This window comes from Capsicum annuum, chromosome 10, assembly GCF_002878395.1.
Source record: "Capsicum annuum cultivar UCD-10X-F1 chromosome 10, UCD10Xv1.1, whole genome shotgun sequence".
Lineage (NCBI taxonomy): Eukaryota > Viridiplantae > Streptophyta > Magnoliopsida > Solanales > Solanaceae > Capsicum > Capsicum annuum.
In genome coordinates, this window is record NC_061120.1 from 3,216,002 (window position 1) to 3,232,153 (window position 16,152).

General features: G+C 34.3%; 2 protein-coding genes across 2 annotated transcripts in view; both read right to left on the reverse strand.

Moving 5' to 3' along the window:
* Window positions 1–1,150: 1,150 nt before the first annotated feature.
* LOC124888081 (VQ motif-containing protein 1-like) lies at window positions 1,151–1,414 on the reverse strand. The gene has a single exon (XM_047398306.1). The coding sequence runs from the start codon at window positions 1,412–1,414 to the stop codon at window positions 1,151–1,153; it is 264 nt and encodes an 87-aa protein (XP_047254262.1).
* Window positions 1,415–9,350: 7,936 nt separating this feature from the next.
* Window positions 9,351–16,152, reverse strand: part of LOC107845408 (polyadenylate-binding protein-interacting protein 9) — an 11,398-nt gene continuing 4,596 nt past the window's right edge. Inside the window, exons 2-10 of the mRNA XM_016689709.2 lie at window positions 14,170–14,280; window positions 14,031–14,075; window positions 12,834–12,906; window positions 12,638–12,750; window positions 12,432–12,491; window positions 12,162–12,209; window positions 12,009–12,077; window positions 11,277–11,338; window positions 9,351–9,757 (exon numbers count right to left, since the gene is read on the reverse strand). Of these exons, the coding sequence (XP_016545195.1) occupies window positions 9,700–9,757; window positions 11,277–11,338; window positions 12,009–12,077; window positions 12,162–12,209; window positions 12,432–12,491; window positions 12,638–12,750; window positions 12,834–12,906; window positions 14,031–14,075; window positions 14,170–14,280 (639 nt within the window). The 3' untranslated portion in view covers window positions 9,351–9,699. The remainder of the gene's footprint in view (window positions 9,758–11,276; window positions 11,339–12,008; window positions 12,078–12,161; window positions 12,210–12,431; window positions 12,492–12,637; window positions 12,751–12,833; window positions 12,907–14,030; window positions 14,076–14,169; window positions 14,281–16,152) is intronic.

Below are 16,152 nucleotides of genomic sequence, written 5' to 3' on the forward strand. Positions count from 1 at the left end.
TCCCCCCCCAAAAAAAAGAAAAAAATGCATCATATACCACAACTTAGTTTATTATAATTATTTAAAATTTTAATTATTTTAAATAATTATATAAATTCTTGATTTTGTTTAAAAGCTCGAATACATCACTAAAGCATAAGATGTATCTGTGTAAAATTAAGTGATATATCCGTATGGTATGGATTAAATTTGGAATTTTTAGTAATTTTGGAAAAAAAAAAATGAGATAGGGAGTAATTAAATTAAAAGGATTGAAATTTATGTAACGTTTGCAAACAACAATCAACTTATTCTCATACAAATAAAGGATATCCTTGAAATTCATCCGAAAATAATTTACCCATATATTTTCTTTTTAACAGAAGCATGCATTTCATGACTCGGAATTCACGTACAAAACATGTGACATGAAACTAGTTACCTAATAAATGAGTTGATAATGTAAATAATTCTTATACCATTAGTGCATATATATATATATATGTGTGTGCGCGCGCGTGTGTGCGGGGCAGGGGATTCGGGTGCGGTGCAGCGTAACTAAAAGAGCCATTTCATCTAGCTAGGGTGACGAAAAATGAGTGGGCAAGGGCGGTATGATGGATGGGCCGATTGCATTGGTTGAGCTAGACGGGCAGGGGCGGAGCTATGCTTAGGTTAGAGGGTTCATCAGAACCTCCTTCAGCAGAAAGTTATTCTATTTATATGTAGTTGAAATTATTTTTTACGTATATATATATAGTAGATGTTGATTCCCCTTTGATTAGTTTGCATGTCTACGTCTGAATACCCTTACAGAAAATCCTGGCTCTGCCGCTGTAGACGGGTTGAAAGGGGTGTAGATTATGATTGTAGTGCAGAGCTAGAGAAGTGGAAGAGGATTCATCCTAACCCCTTTATCAATAAATCACACCGCAATATATAAGGTCAATTTTTTTTCTTTCGCATATATAGTACTAAATGATAAATCTCTTATATACGCCAACAAAAATGATAGCTGACAAATGTATATTTTTTGTATATCAATGTATATAATATACATAAAATATACACGTTTCATACATTACAATATACATTAAACTAGCAAATATAATTATTTTCAGCCGACCTACCAAATGTATAACTCGCCCGATGAGTGAAAATTCTGCCTCCGTCACTGCATATAACGTACTACTTCATCTGTATAAAGGCCAAGAAGTTCATCTAGAGGTGGCAAATCCTTCAACAACAACTTGTCATCATGACCATCCGATCTCCGGTGGCCGGAGATATTCCGTCCACGCGATGTCATCGGCGCCGGAGAAGTAGAAGAATTCTTGCCAGTTAGTTTTTGAACAACAGATTTGAAGCTGCTTGCATCTGTTTGTATATATTCTGTGTTTATTATGACTATCTTTACACCTTCTCTAGTGGACATTTTTTGGCTAAGTCAAACGTAAACGCGTTGATCTAGTCGCCACCAGAGCCACAAAAGGACTATTCGATCTTTTTGATCTTGAATTCACCTCGATGTTTTTTGTATTTTTGAGTTACTTCGAGATCATTAGAACTTTCTAGCTAGCTAATATATATAGCTAGCAAGTTTCTTGATTTAGGTATTTATAATAAGAGGAATATCATATATAATATGAAGTAACTTTCGAGGAACGTTGCAAGGGAGGTGTTGGTGTGTGTGTGTGTGTGTTTGATTGGAGGACTAGAAGTACTTGTCATATATATTTAGGTTATAGGTGACGTTTAGTTACGTTAGTGAAAAAATAATAATAATTCGTATGAATACGTCAACGATCTGTTTCCATCCCAAATTATACACGAAAATGCTAAGGTATACTCGAACTTTCGGAGGGTCCTATTATCCTCCTGAACTAATTAAAACTGTATTTTTTTGCAACCTCAATACCTACGTGGACCTTAAGTGTGTTGATTCACTGATGTGTCACGTATGTGCCACGGAGATACTAAGGTTGTCAAAAAAATAGTTTTAATTAGTACAGGGGTAATAGGACCATCCTAAAGTTCGAGTGTGTCTCAATAATTTCGTGTATAGTTCAGAATGGAAACAGAGCGTTGAATGAGTTGAACGAATCACAATGGTAGAGGTCCCCTATTTTATTTTTTTTTGTAGGGCAAAAATATTTGGCAATTTATGAAAAAGTCTTAAAACATTATTTTTCTAGGAAGATTTGACTAAATATGGCAGTCAAGAAGGACTGCTATTTTAAGAAAAAGTCATGGGGCTACGTGCATGGTATATATTTTCATGCATACATAATCACGTATATATTTGTTGATGTTACGGGTGTGTTCGATAAAAATACTTTTTTAGGAATATAAGTGGTGATTTATTTATTTATTTGTTTTGATACGCAAGTAAAATAATATTAATCTAAAAATATTTGTTTATAATTTAGACATATATATATTATGAAAGATGGCAGAGGCGGATTCAGGCTTGTGGGTTTCCACTAAAATAAATAATATACGTGTGAGGTACTTCTTCAAGTCTCTTTTGAACCACTGAGCCAACTAACAACGTTGTTGCTGGGTTTCTCACGTATTATTCTTGTATATTTAATAGATTTTATATATAATTACAAGGTATACGAAAATGCTTGGGAGCTTCCGGGAACCCCCCTCCTGCAATGCTAGATCCGCTCTTGAAAGGTGGGTGTTCGGGGTAGATTTAGGGGGTTGGTGGGGGGTTTTCGGGAACCCAGTAACTTTCATGCAAATCTTGTGTTTGTATTGAAAAACCCGGTAAATATATAAGAACTTTAAGTTGGAAACTCATAAAAATAGTGTTTTATTCGTCTAGCGGTAGAGAAAGATCTTGTTAAAGCTTTATAGGACCTTTTGGTCGTGGGTTCTAACCCTGTTAGCTACTTTATTGGATTTTTATTTTGCCTAAGGAACCCACAAACTTTAAATTCTAAATTCGTCTCTGATGGATGTGGGGCAGGGGTTGAGGGTTGTGGTGTCGTCTAGATAGGAGCTTTATTTTCCTTTTTAGTTGATGTGGTACCTTTATTAGATAAAATGGGGTTCACATCAAAGGTATCACGTCAGCTAAAAAAGCTAACAAAAGGTGTCACATCAGCTAAAAAGGATGACAAAAGTACGCTAAAATGTAGTTCTGAGGGTAATAGGACCCCTGTGAAGTTGATGCGAACCTAGGATTTGAAGCGCGCGAGTGCACCATTATCTTGACATAAGCGGTCAAGAATTTTTCAATGAAGACTGATCTTGACATAAGCCGTCAAGATTCTTCCAATGACGACTGATCTTGACATAAGCGGTCAAGAATATTCAAATGAAGACTGAGGAATAGTGTCGTGTCTGACTGACTGGTCGATAGAGGCTTAAGCAATGACAAAAATACAAATATATAAGCCAAATATAGGTTTTAAGGTAATAAATAAACTTCAGCTTTATAGAAACAACGCTCCCAGTGTGCACTTGTTTTTAATGGGGTGCACTTAATTTATATAATAGTTTCTTAAGGTATATACATGTACTTATACAGAAATTTTTTCCACCTCCACCCTAACACGTGGATCCGCTCCTGAAGTTGAAGTGTGTCGTAACAAATTTGATCAGAGTTCAAAGAGTACTAGATGCTTTACTCTAATTTCTATAAGAGTCTATTTCTACGGTTTAAACTCGTCACTTTCTGAGAGATAAAAGAGATCGGGGTATTATTTTATTTATTATATATGCAATTTAAAATCAACATCTAATTATCATACATGAAATAACGTTCAAATCCTGTTGTTTAAACTTGAATATTTACCATAAGTTTCATTTTAATTTTGACTATAAAACATGACTAATAATATTATTATTAATCAATCAATTAAAAGGACTAATAATTATTGTACTTCTATTGACACATTACATTTATTAAAGTGGACTTTGAATTAAGACCAAAAATTGTGGGTGTAAATTATACACGTCCCTTAAAATAATTTAGGGAAAAGGCTTAAATATGCCACTGAACTATCAGAAATGACTCATTTATGCCATCAGCTAAAAGTTGGGCTCATTCATGCCATCGCCGTTACAAAATCGGTCCATTCATGTCATTACTTTTTAACAGATGATTTTTAAAAACAGTCTTGCCACGTGGCAGCTTATTAGAGGGCCACGTCATTTTTTATTAATTTTTTTTAAATTAATTTTTTTTTTGATCCATTGAAAATTAGTTTGATCTATGCTTTTAAAATTTGATTAATTTTTCATGAATATATTCTTAAAACATTCTCCTTCGATTCATTTTTTTGTCATTTTTGACATATAAGATTATTTTCATATTTTACCTTTACTATTAATTATTTTTTTCTTCAAATTAATTTCAAATACAATAGTAAACATCATTTAATAAATATATTTTAATAAAATAGCTATTTTAATTGACGGGCGAGTAACTAAAAGAGAACCTCCACGCTTTTTATCACTTTATTTTTATTTAGTTTTTAAAATATTCACGTTAACTAAAGCTTTTGTCATTTTTCAGTTAAAATTGAAGGGATATATAAACATCAAATATTATTATTATATTATTAATAGTTAGCTTCTCATTTTGTCAACTCTACGTATACGATATATGTTGGCATGTTGTCGCCTTCCTGTTTTTGCAATGATAAATGATGATGCATAAAGTGTTGCGTACAAATATTGAATACTGATTAGGGACGGCTCAACTCTTTAGGAGAAAAGGCGGCCGCCTAAGACCCCAAAATTTGGGGTGCCTATTTTTGTTTAATAATAATAAATTACAAATTTTAAGAAATATATTAAATACTATTTATAGAAAAAAGAAAAATTTTATATAAAAAAAATAAAACGCAAGGCCTCCGTTTGATTTTTGCCTTAGGTCATAAATTTGCTTGAGCCACCCCCGATGCTGATGATGCCATTGTATGCTTAATTAAAAAAAAAAAAAAAGGTTACTTACATTCAGTTGACAAAATGTTTCATGTATGCTAAGACATACTATATGCTTAATTAGAATAGCATTTGGTTATAAATTTTAGTAGTAGATTTAAAAAAAAAAAATCTTTAAATATTTGTTTGACCATGAAAAATTAATCAAATTTTAAAAGCATAGATCAAATTAATTTTTAATGGATCAAAAAAATTAAAAAGAAAATTAAATTTAAAAAAAAAAATGACGTGACCCTCTAATAAGCTGCCACGTGACAAGGCTGTTTTTAAAAATCGAATGTTAAAAAGTAATGGTATGGATGAGCCAGTTTTGTAATGGCGATGACATAAATGAACCCAACTTTTAACGGATGGCATAAATGAGTAATTTCTGATAGTTCAGTGGCAGATTTGAGCCTTTTCCCAATAATTTAATTACATAACTATGATAAAAAAAAAAATTAATTTGATGTATATACTGAATTCGTGTAAATTTTTAACCCAAAATAACCTTATATTAGAAGGTTTGAATTTCACCGTAGCAAAAATTATTGTGTAATGTGTTTGGTCCATTATAAAATCAAATTAGGTTTATTAAAAATATAATATAATTAAATATTTAAAACATGCTCTCTTTTTTTTTTTCTTACTGTATGACTTTTTAGACGAAAGTTTTCTCAATTTTGAAATTATAGAAATCTTTATATTAGAGTAAGGGAAACTTAATACTCTCTTCATTCATTTTTACTTGTCATAAATTTTTTAATTGTATTTCTATTTTTACTTATCATTTTTGACATATAAAAAAAACACATTTTTTCCTATTTTACCCTGAATATTAATTATTTTTTCTCCAAATTAATTTCAACGCGCAATGTAAACATCATTTAATAGAGGTATTATGATAAAATAGTCATATAATTAATTATTTTTCTCAATAGAAGTGTCAAGTCAAATTGTGATAAGTAAAATCGAACAGAGGGACTAATTTTTTACAAACCCTTAGGCTGGCCACGTAGCTATACATATGTTGAAGGATGGTCAGTTGAACATCCTTCGATGAAATTTTTTTATAAAACTTAGAAAAGCACTCAGTAAACCAAGAAGATAGTCGAGTGCTTCAATTATCAAACAGAAACTTAAAGCTTTGGACATTAATATATTGTTCGAACGCTATATTGCTTGGACACTTTAAAAATGTCGGTGGGTGCGTATCGAATTTTTCAAAAATAGTGTATTTTTAAAAAATCTAATACAAGTGCGTCATTAAAAGTGAAGAGTTCACACAACTTAATTCGAACCTCCACATTATCAATAATCCCAAAATTCCGAATCTGTCACTGAGTGGGGTATGTTGTACTAGAAGTTATATACGTTGTTACCAATATGGGTTGTGGTGCAGCAGATGGGGCTGCTCCACCCTTAACTAGAGATCGAGAGTTCGACCCTGAGCATGGAAAAAACTCTGTTGGGAGCGCTACCCTCGAATGGGGCCTTACCCGGTGCAAATCCGAATTAGTCGAGCTCCAATGCGGATACCGAACACAGGATGGAAACAAAAACAAAAAAAAAAGTTATGTACGTTGTTGAGTTTGTCAACTTTGTTGATTAATTTAAAAGTTTATATTTTGAACCATTGACAAAAAGTAGTCAATAACGTTGCGTTACAGTCAACTGTCCTTTTAATTTAACATATAATTATTGAAATGATCAAGAACTTGTCAATTTAATTTTCATAAAGTCATATTAAAGTTCGATTAAATTTAATATTGCGAAATTATATTGAAGTTCGACTAAATTCAATATTGCCAAACTGGAGTTGCGCTAACGCCTCTAATAATTTCTTACAATACTTATTTATATAAACCTCCATACAAAATAATTACAAAAATTTCAACTAATTATGTATCTTCGTTGGGTGTATTGAGAACTACTTAAGTATCTCGACAGACCTAAAATAGAAAAAATGTATTTTTGTATCTTTACATATGAAAACAAATGTATTTTCATTATATCTATTATGTGTCTCGACAAACTCAAAATAAAAAAAATAATTATTGGAGGTTAATTAAAAAGAATGTATCAGAGGTTAATTATGTATCTCGATAAACCCAAAATTGAGATTTTCAGTAACTATGCAAAATATTGAAATTTTCTGTAATTTAACTTCAAAGTGTCGAAATATGTGTTGTTTGCCCCTTAATTAATTAAGAGTGCAGAAATCTCAAACACCTCACCACAATTTATATTTGTGTATATTTTATAAATTTATAATACTATAAAATAACAATAACACCGTCAATATAATCTCACGAATGAAACTTAAAGAAAATTCACCACCAAAGAATATGGTGCAACGGATGGAATTGCCCTTCCCTTAACCAGAGGTCTCGAGTTCGAGCCCTGAATCCCTTGGTAGACAACACTTCCCACCGAATGGGGCCCTACGCGGCGCGAATCCGAATTAGTCAGACTCCAATGTGGGTACCAAACACCGAATGAAAAACCAAAGAAAAAAAAAACGAAACTTAAAGAAAATTCAATGTACGCAGACTTCATCTCTACTTTTTGAATAGAAAGATTATTTCCAACAGACTTTTTCTTAAGAAAAGTCGCAACGTAAGCATGAACTAATGATGTTTAAATTCATCTTCTTTTTTCTTGGTGTCTTTTCGAAAAAAAAAAAAAAACTAACTTTTTTTTTCTTGTTCACACCAGAAAAATCAAATAGGAAATTATGAATTGTTATTTTGGTCTAACATTTCACATCATACTAACTAAAATTGGAATAGAAGATTGACTAAATGGTATGGACACTATTTTATGAGGTTTTGACAAAATTATAAATTAATTATAAAAAAAAAAAATAACGTAAACATACGCCTTAACTTATCATATTTACGCAAATCCCCACTCTTATAAAGTAATTACATAAATCTAAACTAATTATGTATATTCGTTGGATGTATCGATTGCTAATTATGTATCTCGACAGACCCAAAATCAGAAAAAATGTATCAAGAGATCTTTATAAAGCAAAAAAAAAAAAAAATACATCTTCATTGAATGTATTATTCATCTCAACAGACCCAAAATCGAAAAACATATCTCGAGAGCTAATTATATATTTTCAAAGGAAAAAATATTTTTTGTTGGATGTGTCAGAAGCTAATAACGTATCTCTACAGACTCAAAATTAAAATTTTCAGTAATTATGCAAAATATCAAAATTTTTTGTAATTAAGTTTCAAACTGTCGAAAATTATGTTGTTTGCCCTTGACTATAACCAATGGTTGAGAGAGTGTTGAAATAACGATAAAATTATTTTTGTATAGCCTATAGACCATGATTCTAAATAAGGCTGCGTACAACATAAATTCACGTGGTACAATCCTTCCCCGGAACCTCGCACATAGCGAATTCACGTGGTACCTGTGTTTTTTATTTACACAGGTACCTATAATTTGTAAAGAATGTTGAAAGAATTTGTTAATGAAGATATTTTGATGGTATTAATTAATTTTTATTTTTTTTTGAAGTTCCCCACCTGGTGTTCGATATGGATCGCGCACTGCAGAACTCATTCTGGGGGTGGCGCTCCCAACAGAATTTTATCTATACCCAAGACTCAAACCCAAGACCTCTGATTAAGGGTGAAAGGGTTGCTTATGATGGTTATGGAACCGATTCGAGTCCAGTGTTTATGGTATGAGAGGATCCACAGTTACGGTTTCAAGGTTCGGATACTTTATACCCACAAGAGACCAAAAGGGTATAATATTCGAACTTTGACGAAGACCAAAGCCTGATATTTAAGTGGACAAGGGTAGAAACCGGCCCATCATTCACCATGTCTCGAGCCAATAGCCCTTGGGTATTTCACCATTATCGATAATTGATTCAAAATGGTACGCGATTAATCTATGGAACTATAGTAAATACAACAGCAACAACATACCCAGTATATTCTCACAAAGTGGGATCTGAGGAGAGTAAAATGTACGTAGTCCATACCACTACCTCAGATGAAGTAGAGAGGTTGTTTCTAATAGAACTATAATAAATGTAGGGGCATTACCATGAACACACTAGCAATAACCTGATATTTAAGTGGGGAAGGATAGACGACGACCATCATTCACCGAGTATCAAGCCAACGGCCCTCGAGAATTTCTCAGTTATCGATGAAAGATTCAAAACGATCCATGATTAATCGAGCTAACAGTAGTAAATGTAGGGACATAACCATCAACATACTAGCAATAGCAATAACCTGATATTTAAGTGGAGAAGGATAGACGACCATCATTCACCGAGTATCAAGCCAACGACCCTCGAGAATTTCTCAGTTATTGATGAAAGATTCAAAACAATCCATGATTAATCGAGCTAACAGTAGTAAATGTAGGGACATAACCATCAACCATCATTCAGAGAGTATCAAGCCAGCGGCCCTCGAGAATTTCTCAATTATCGATGAAAGATTCAGAACGATCCATGTTTAATCAAGCTAACTGTAGTAAATGTAGGGACATTACCATTAACACACTTAGAAATAGCAAAGGTCAATAGACATGTCCAACAGCGACGAAAAAGTACTATTGGCAAGGTAAAGTTGGAAGAAGGAAATTACAGAAACATATTTGTTTTGCGTTCGAAAAGAGCTTACGCTTACGCTGTTCTCTATCAAGACCTCAAAGTAACCGAGCATCGACTAATGCATTGCAGGGCCGGAAACTCGTGTTCTCTACCAAGACCTCAAAGTAACCGAGCATCGACTAATGCATTGCTGGGCCGGACACTCGTGGCCTCACCGGTGTCTTCGAAGGACTCACCCTACAACATTAGCAAAGTTGGTAAGTTAGAAGCAATTTACTTACAATATATTGACATTATTACCTCTGCGGAAGGGAAGAAAGACGTTTCAAGAATCACCTTAAACATAATGTTGCAAGACAGATGATCAATATAAGAACAAACTTAGGTACTTTCTTTGATGACGTGCAGCGCTTTTGCGTTTTCTCCAATTCATATAGTTGACTTTCATAAAATCACTCGTTAGATGTTGAAATACCTCTGCGAGAGAGAAGAAAGACTCTTCCCGACAAACAACAACGACACACCCAGTGTAGTCCCACAAAGTGGGATCGGGAGAGGGTAGAGCGTATGCAGACCTTACCCCTACCTCTATAAGCAAATGATCGCTAATGATCACTAAAGAAAGTATATAAACTCCAACAATAATCTTTTTAAAATGTCTAACATGTTGGTTTCACTGGTATGTCGTCGTTGATTTCGTTTAAATAAGATCCTATCACATTGCATTCTAATTTCTAATTATTAGAATAGAGATAGGGATTTAGTTGCATATTTTAGTCATAACTTGAATATTCAAGTAAGTTGCACATATCATGTATTTCGATAAATTACAACTTAAGGATGCTATACTTAATAGTACTTTTTTTCGATGCATATAGGGAAAGATTGTCTTTAACTAACTACAACTTATAGAGTTGAATGTTCAATTATATATATATATATATATATATATATATATATAATGCCAGGTAAAGCTGCACCATTGGAAAAACTGTCCATTCATCGGGGTGATCAATTCTCCTCTGACGAAGAATTTGAAAACATCCATTCTGGTCTATTATTTTTATTATTAGTTAAGGAATAGACCTTCCGACGCATGCATTCGCCTTAATAAGATTGCTCGTAGACATGCCCACCAATATACAACCTAGAAGACAGAGATTGCCATATGGTCGATACGATCTCAAACAGGACACCACAGGAAAACTATATCCATATGCGAAGTTGCTCGGACACTCCAAAAAATGTTGCAGCACCCGAGTAGGATCCTTCAAAAATGTACTACTTTTGAAGTATCCATCACGCACCAGATGACATTTTTGAAGAGTCCGAGCAACATATCCTATATGACTTCAACACTAACATCAAGCATACTGCCCTGACCTAGTATGTTGATCGAACCCTCCAAAAATGTTGCCGCACCCGAGGTGCACTTTGGAGGATCCAAGACATACCTACGATACTTTTGAAGAGTCTGAGCAACATAGCTAGTGATCCAGTTAAAACATAGGCATTAGTTCTAGTTTTTCTTTCACACGATTGAAAAGTGGAAAGCATGGACTGAGAAGACGATAATTCTTGACAGGGAGGGAAGTAGGACATTGCGGTTTGATGGGAGGACTTAAAAATAAATAATTCTGGTGCGCCCCTTAAACTACCAAAAATGCCTATCGTAAAAAGATGCAAACAACAAGAAAAGAACAAAAATCCGTTCACGAGCAAAGAACTTCGTGAAGCAACTCTAAATAAGCTTTACCTGATAGGTTGGGAGCCCAACATCTCACCACAAAGATCCAACGCCAAAATTGCACTCTCAGCCTGCAGATTTTTCAAGTATGAGTTTGTCGGTACATTGCTACCCACCATACGAGAGATCGTTTTAGTAAATTACATTCAAGACTCACTTCCAGTTCTTCTTTTCACCCTCTATATACTAACAGGACAATTGAAATTTTTTTTAAGAAAAAGGAAATGCTCTCTCAAACCAAACAGTCGATAGTGCCCCATACGCCGATAGGTGAAGGGCAACAAAGAAATAACAAGAAGTACTTTAAAAGCGCATAGAGTTGATGGTGACATGACATTAAAGAATAGAATGCAGGAATTTTTTTTTAAAAAAAAAGAGATACACAGACAGAAAAGAGACACAGAGAGGCAGAGAGAAATCTACTTGGGTTGGACATCAGTCTGTTCCGCTATCGAAAGAAAACAATCTCACAAAACTACAACGTTTCTTCAAGTGAAATGCATGTTCAAACACAACTTCCGTTTTCAGATACCCTTTTTTCAACTTCAACTTAAAATGCTACTCTTTTTAAAACTATCATCCAATTCATGTCCAAACGCCTACTAAATATATAAAAGTCTGATTTTGGAGAAGGCGGAAGTAAGAACCTGGGCTTGGCTTGCATTGAAAGGTACAGAAGGACAAGGTGCGTGTATAGGGAACGAAGCTTAAAAAATGAACAACTCAGAAGAAACAACATACCATAACAAATTCAACAAAACCGATACGGGTAGAGTGCGCTTGATCCCCCAAAAGCCTCAGACGAGAAACCTGCAAGGGAAGAATTATCATTCAATTTCACCTCTTACGTCAAGATTCCCCATCTTTTTGAGAGCTTTAAAACATCACACTGACCTCCCCGCATCTTGTCTCGAAAAAGACTTTGACGTCAGCTTGAGTTACCTGTTGAGCATAGAGTATATTAATTTCTCAAATACGAAACTGAGCAGAAAGTATTACAATAAGCAAAATACCATTCAAACAGCAACTAAGGTACGATGCCGTGAGCCAGAGAACAACATAACAACTACAGTGTGCACAAACTCCGAAAACATCCGATAGAAAGATGCCTTAAAAAAAAAAAACATAGGTATTTCAGAAGATTTCAAACATGAAACACTGTACCATCTTATCAATATTTGTACAATAGACTGTCCTCGCGCACATCTCACGCTCATTCTCTGACTGCATATATAAAAACCACATCAATTGACAGAAAACAATTAGTTGACCTCGACTCCTCAAGGATGAGATAGAACCGTAAAACAAGTTCTTTTGGTAATATTCTCCACATACAAGCAAGCAAAATGAAATGCCAAAGATTTTCCTACCCTTGGAAGGAATGTAGGATTCACGGGTAGTATAGCGGTTTTTGAAGGTAAAACCTTGAGTTGGGAGAAACCTAAAATTGTCCCACAAAGTCCAAGTGCGGCTTTTGCAGAATCTGTTCAGAATGATTCCAAATGACAATATTAGTTTCAAATATTCAGCAATTTGAAGATCTTCAAGTCAAAATATACTACTTACATTCATCAGCGAACTCAACAAAAGCAAAGCGAAGGCGGGAGTGTGGATCACCACAAACTCGGCAGTCAACAACCTGCAAATAAACACCGCCAAAATGAAAATAAGCACCACCAACGAGCTCTTTAATGGAGATATGAAGACAGTTTACTTTCGGAAACATTCTAAGTTATTGCAAAAGGCAAATTAACATGACAAACATGAATGTAAACATCATGACTTCGTTCAACGTTTACCCACACATTGCAGCCCCAACACAGAGATATTGAATCCATGCTCTTCTGCACCTATCAAACTTCATTAAAGACAGCTTGAAAGGACACAACATGAGGTGCAGAATCCAGCTTTTAAGGAAAAAATGCTATACCCCGAGAAACCAAGAAGTTAGGAGACAATAAGAATCAACACACGGAGTTCGTTCCTCGGTAGGAAACCATAGGGGGCTTATTTGAAAAGTGCAATGTCTTTGTACACATAAATTAGCATAAGCCTTAACATTGATAAGCATGGCGGTAGTTCCCTTTTGTCAAAGGCATCTCCACAAAAGTGAAATGGCACATACCTTTTCAGGTTAGAAAATAACGTCATGGGGCTAACATGGGATCCACTCGAGGATCAACTGGTTTAGGTAAATTGCGTATGTATGCCCTGACGGGGTAGGTCCTTTTTTTTAGGGACAAACTATGTACTTCTTGAAAAAGTCCGAAGAAATATACTCCTCCTGTTTCAAATTGTTCATCTTACTTTTCCTTTTAGTCCGTTTCAAAAAGAATGCCCCTTTCCTTTTATGGCAAACTCTTTAATTCCAACTTTCCACGTAGCATGTTCAAGACCACAAGATTAAAGAACATTTTGATACATTTTACATATCGATAGTTTAAGACCGCAAGATTCAAAAGTCTTGTTTACTTTCTTAAACTTTATGCCGAGTCAAAACCTAGACAAACAAGTTGAAACTGCGTGAGTATATAAATATAACCGTCAGGTTGCTTTTTCTTCATGTTATGCCTTAGAGGAGTAATCTACTACAGTCGTTTTACAGGTAGTCACGATAGTGCAGCTTTGTACAAATCAACAGAAAGGGAAGAGGGAATTACTTGTTTCTTGCTCTCTCGAAGTTATTAAACGCAGCATGCACATAAGAACCCAAATATCTAATACGATGATTCAATCAATGTTCGTAAGGGCATAGAGACTTACTTGTCCATAGGCACTAAATAGCGCGGCAAGCTGCTCTTCCGTGATCTATATATTAAGGTAAGAGGCAAAAGAAAAGAACAATAAGAAAAGTTAAAAACAAACGTTACACAAAATTCAACAATCGTCAATCCTTACATACATTGACATCAAGGTCAGAAACATAGACTGTTCGCCTAATGCTATCTTCTCTTTGAGCTCTAAAAGATCTACCATGCATTCTCCTTCTGCCCTGGTTAAAGTTGTTTCCTCTCTGTGAAAAGAGAAAAGTGAGACAAAAAGAAAAGTAACTTCACCGCAAAAGAAAACATGACAAATGCAATCGCTTTGAGATGGCTGATGATGATGCAGATTGGCAATTAAGGCATTAAACAAGACCACAAGTCGAGTTACGCTACGCTGAAGTAAATTAACAAATATCAAGTGGGTAAAATATATAAGTGGTTTTTCCCCAGCAGCATTGCTGCCACTGAACTATTATGCACTTTCTCATTTGAAGGTAAACAAATTTAATGATCTGTCCGAAACTTAGATTCATCGTATATGAATTAACAAATTAACCCATAATATCTAATCGACATATAGCAAAACCTCTGTTTAATATCACAAAACAACCAATGGTTGAAATGGCACAACTAGCACGTGTACATTCAGATTGAAACGACAAATTCCACTATATCCACAATAATGATCCAATATAATGAAATGGCACAACTAGCACATGCACATTCAGATTGAAACGACAAATTCCACAATATCCAGTATAATGATCTAATGTAATGAGATGGAAAAACTAGCACGTGATTCAGATTGAAACGACAAATCCAAGATATCCACTATAATATCCAATGTAATGAAATGGGACAACTAGCACGTGCTTATATGGTACTCATCCAATCAGACCAGCTAAGCAAACCAAAGTAATTTGATCTCATTTAACTAACTTAATGCCAATTTTCTGTTTTGAACAAATGGAACGCCAGAAACGCCCTACTAATAGACCATCGGTCGTAAACTTTTGCAACTCTAAACCTTTATCCATTCCACGTTTCCCGATGGTTGCGAAACCCCGGTTTCTAAATTGGGTTCAAACATCAGCTCTTGAAAAATGATTAATGCCAAAATGCATTTGGACCGTTGCAACAACTCAAAAAAGGAAACAAATAATTCAAAATCCTCACAGCATCAATAGTTCCTCGAAATACATGGAATGTCCATAAAATATTTCTTACCAAATAAATATGAGAATCTCAAACAAGTACGAAAATAAGAGTGACATTTCCCTCAAAACACAGGTAAAACCTTTGAAAAGAATTCTTATATGCTAGAAACAACATATCACATACTTCAATGGAATTCAACAGGGATCTTTTAAATCATGAAAAAAGGACCTTAGCGCAGACTATCGAAACATCAAAATGCAACTATTCGAAGCAATCATCCAACTAACAATTGCTCGGTCATCAAAACGACCTTAACACAAACTAAAACAAGAAAAACATCAACTACATCAAAATTGCAATTTCTCTCACTAATCATCCAATGAACAATTGTTCAGTCATCAAAAAGACCTTAAAACAGACTTTAGCGACATCAAAATTGCAATTACTCTCACTAATCATCCAACTAACAATTGTTTAGTCATCAAAAAGACCTTAAAACAGACTATAGCAACATCAAAATTGCAATTACTCTCACTAATCATCCAACTAACAATTGTTTAGTCATCAAAAAGACCTTAAAACAGACTATAGCAACATCAAAATTGCAATTACTCCCACTGATCATCCAACTAACAGTTGTTCAGTCATCAAAAAGACCTCAAAACAGAATAGAGAAACAACAAAATTGCAATTACTCTCACTAATCATCCAACTAACAAATGTTCAGTCATCCAAAAGTAAACAGACTAGAGCAACATCAAAATTGCGCTTAAACTCACTAATCATCCAACGAACAAATGTTCAATCATCAAAAAGACCTTAAAAAAGACTATAGCAACATCAAAATTGCAATTACTCCCACTAATCATCCAACTAACAATCATTCAGTCATCAAAGGGACCTTAAAACAGACTATAGCAACATCAAAATTGCAATTACTCTCACTAATCATCCAACTAACA

Coding starts and splice junctions, on each gene's coding strand:
- LOC124888081 (XM_047398306.1), bottom strand. CDS start 1,414: ATGTCCACTAGAGAAGGTGTAAAGATAGTCATAATAAACACAGAATAT.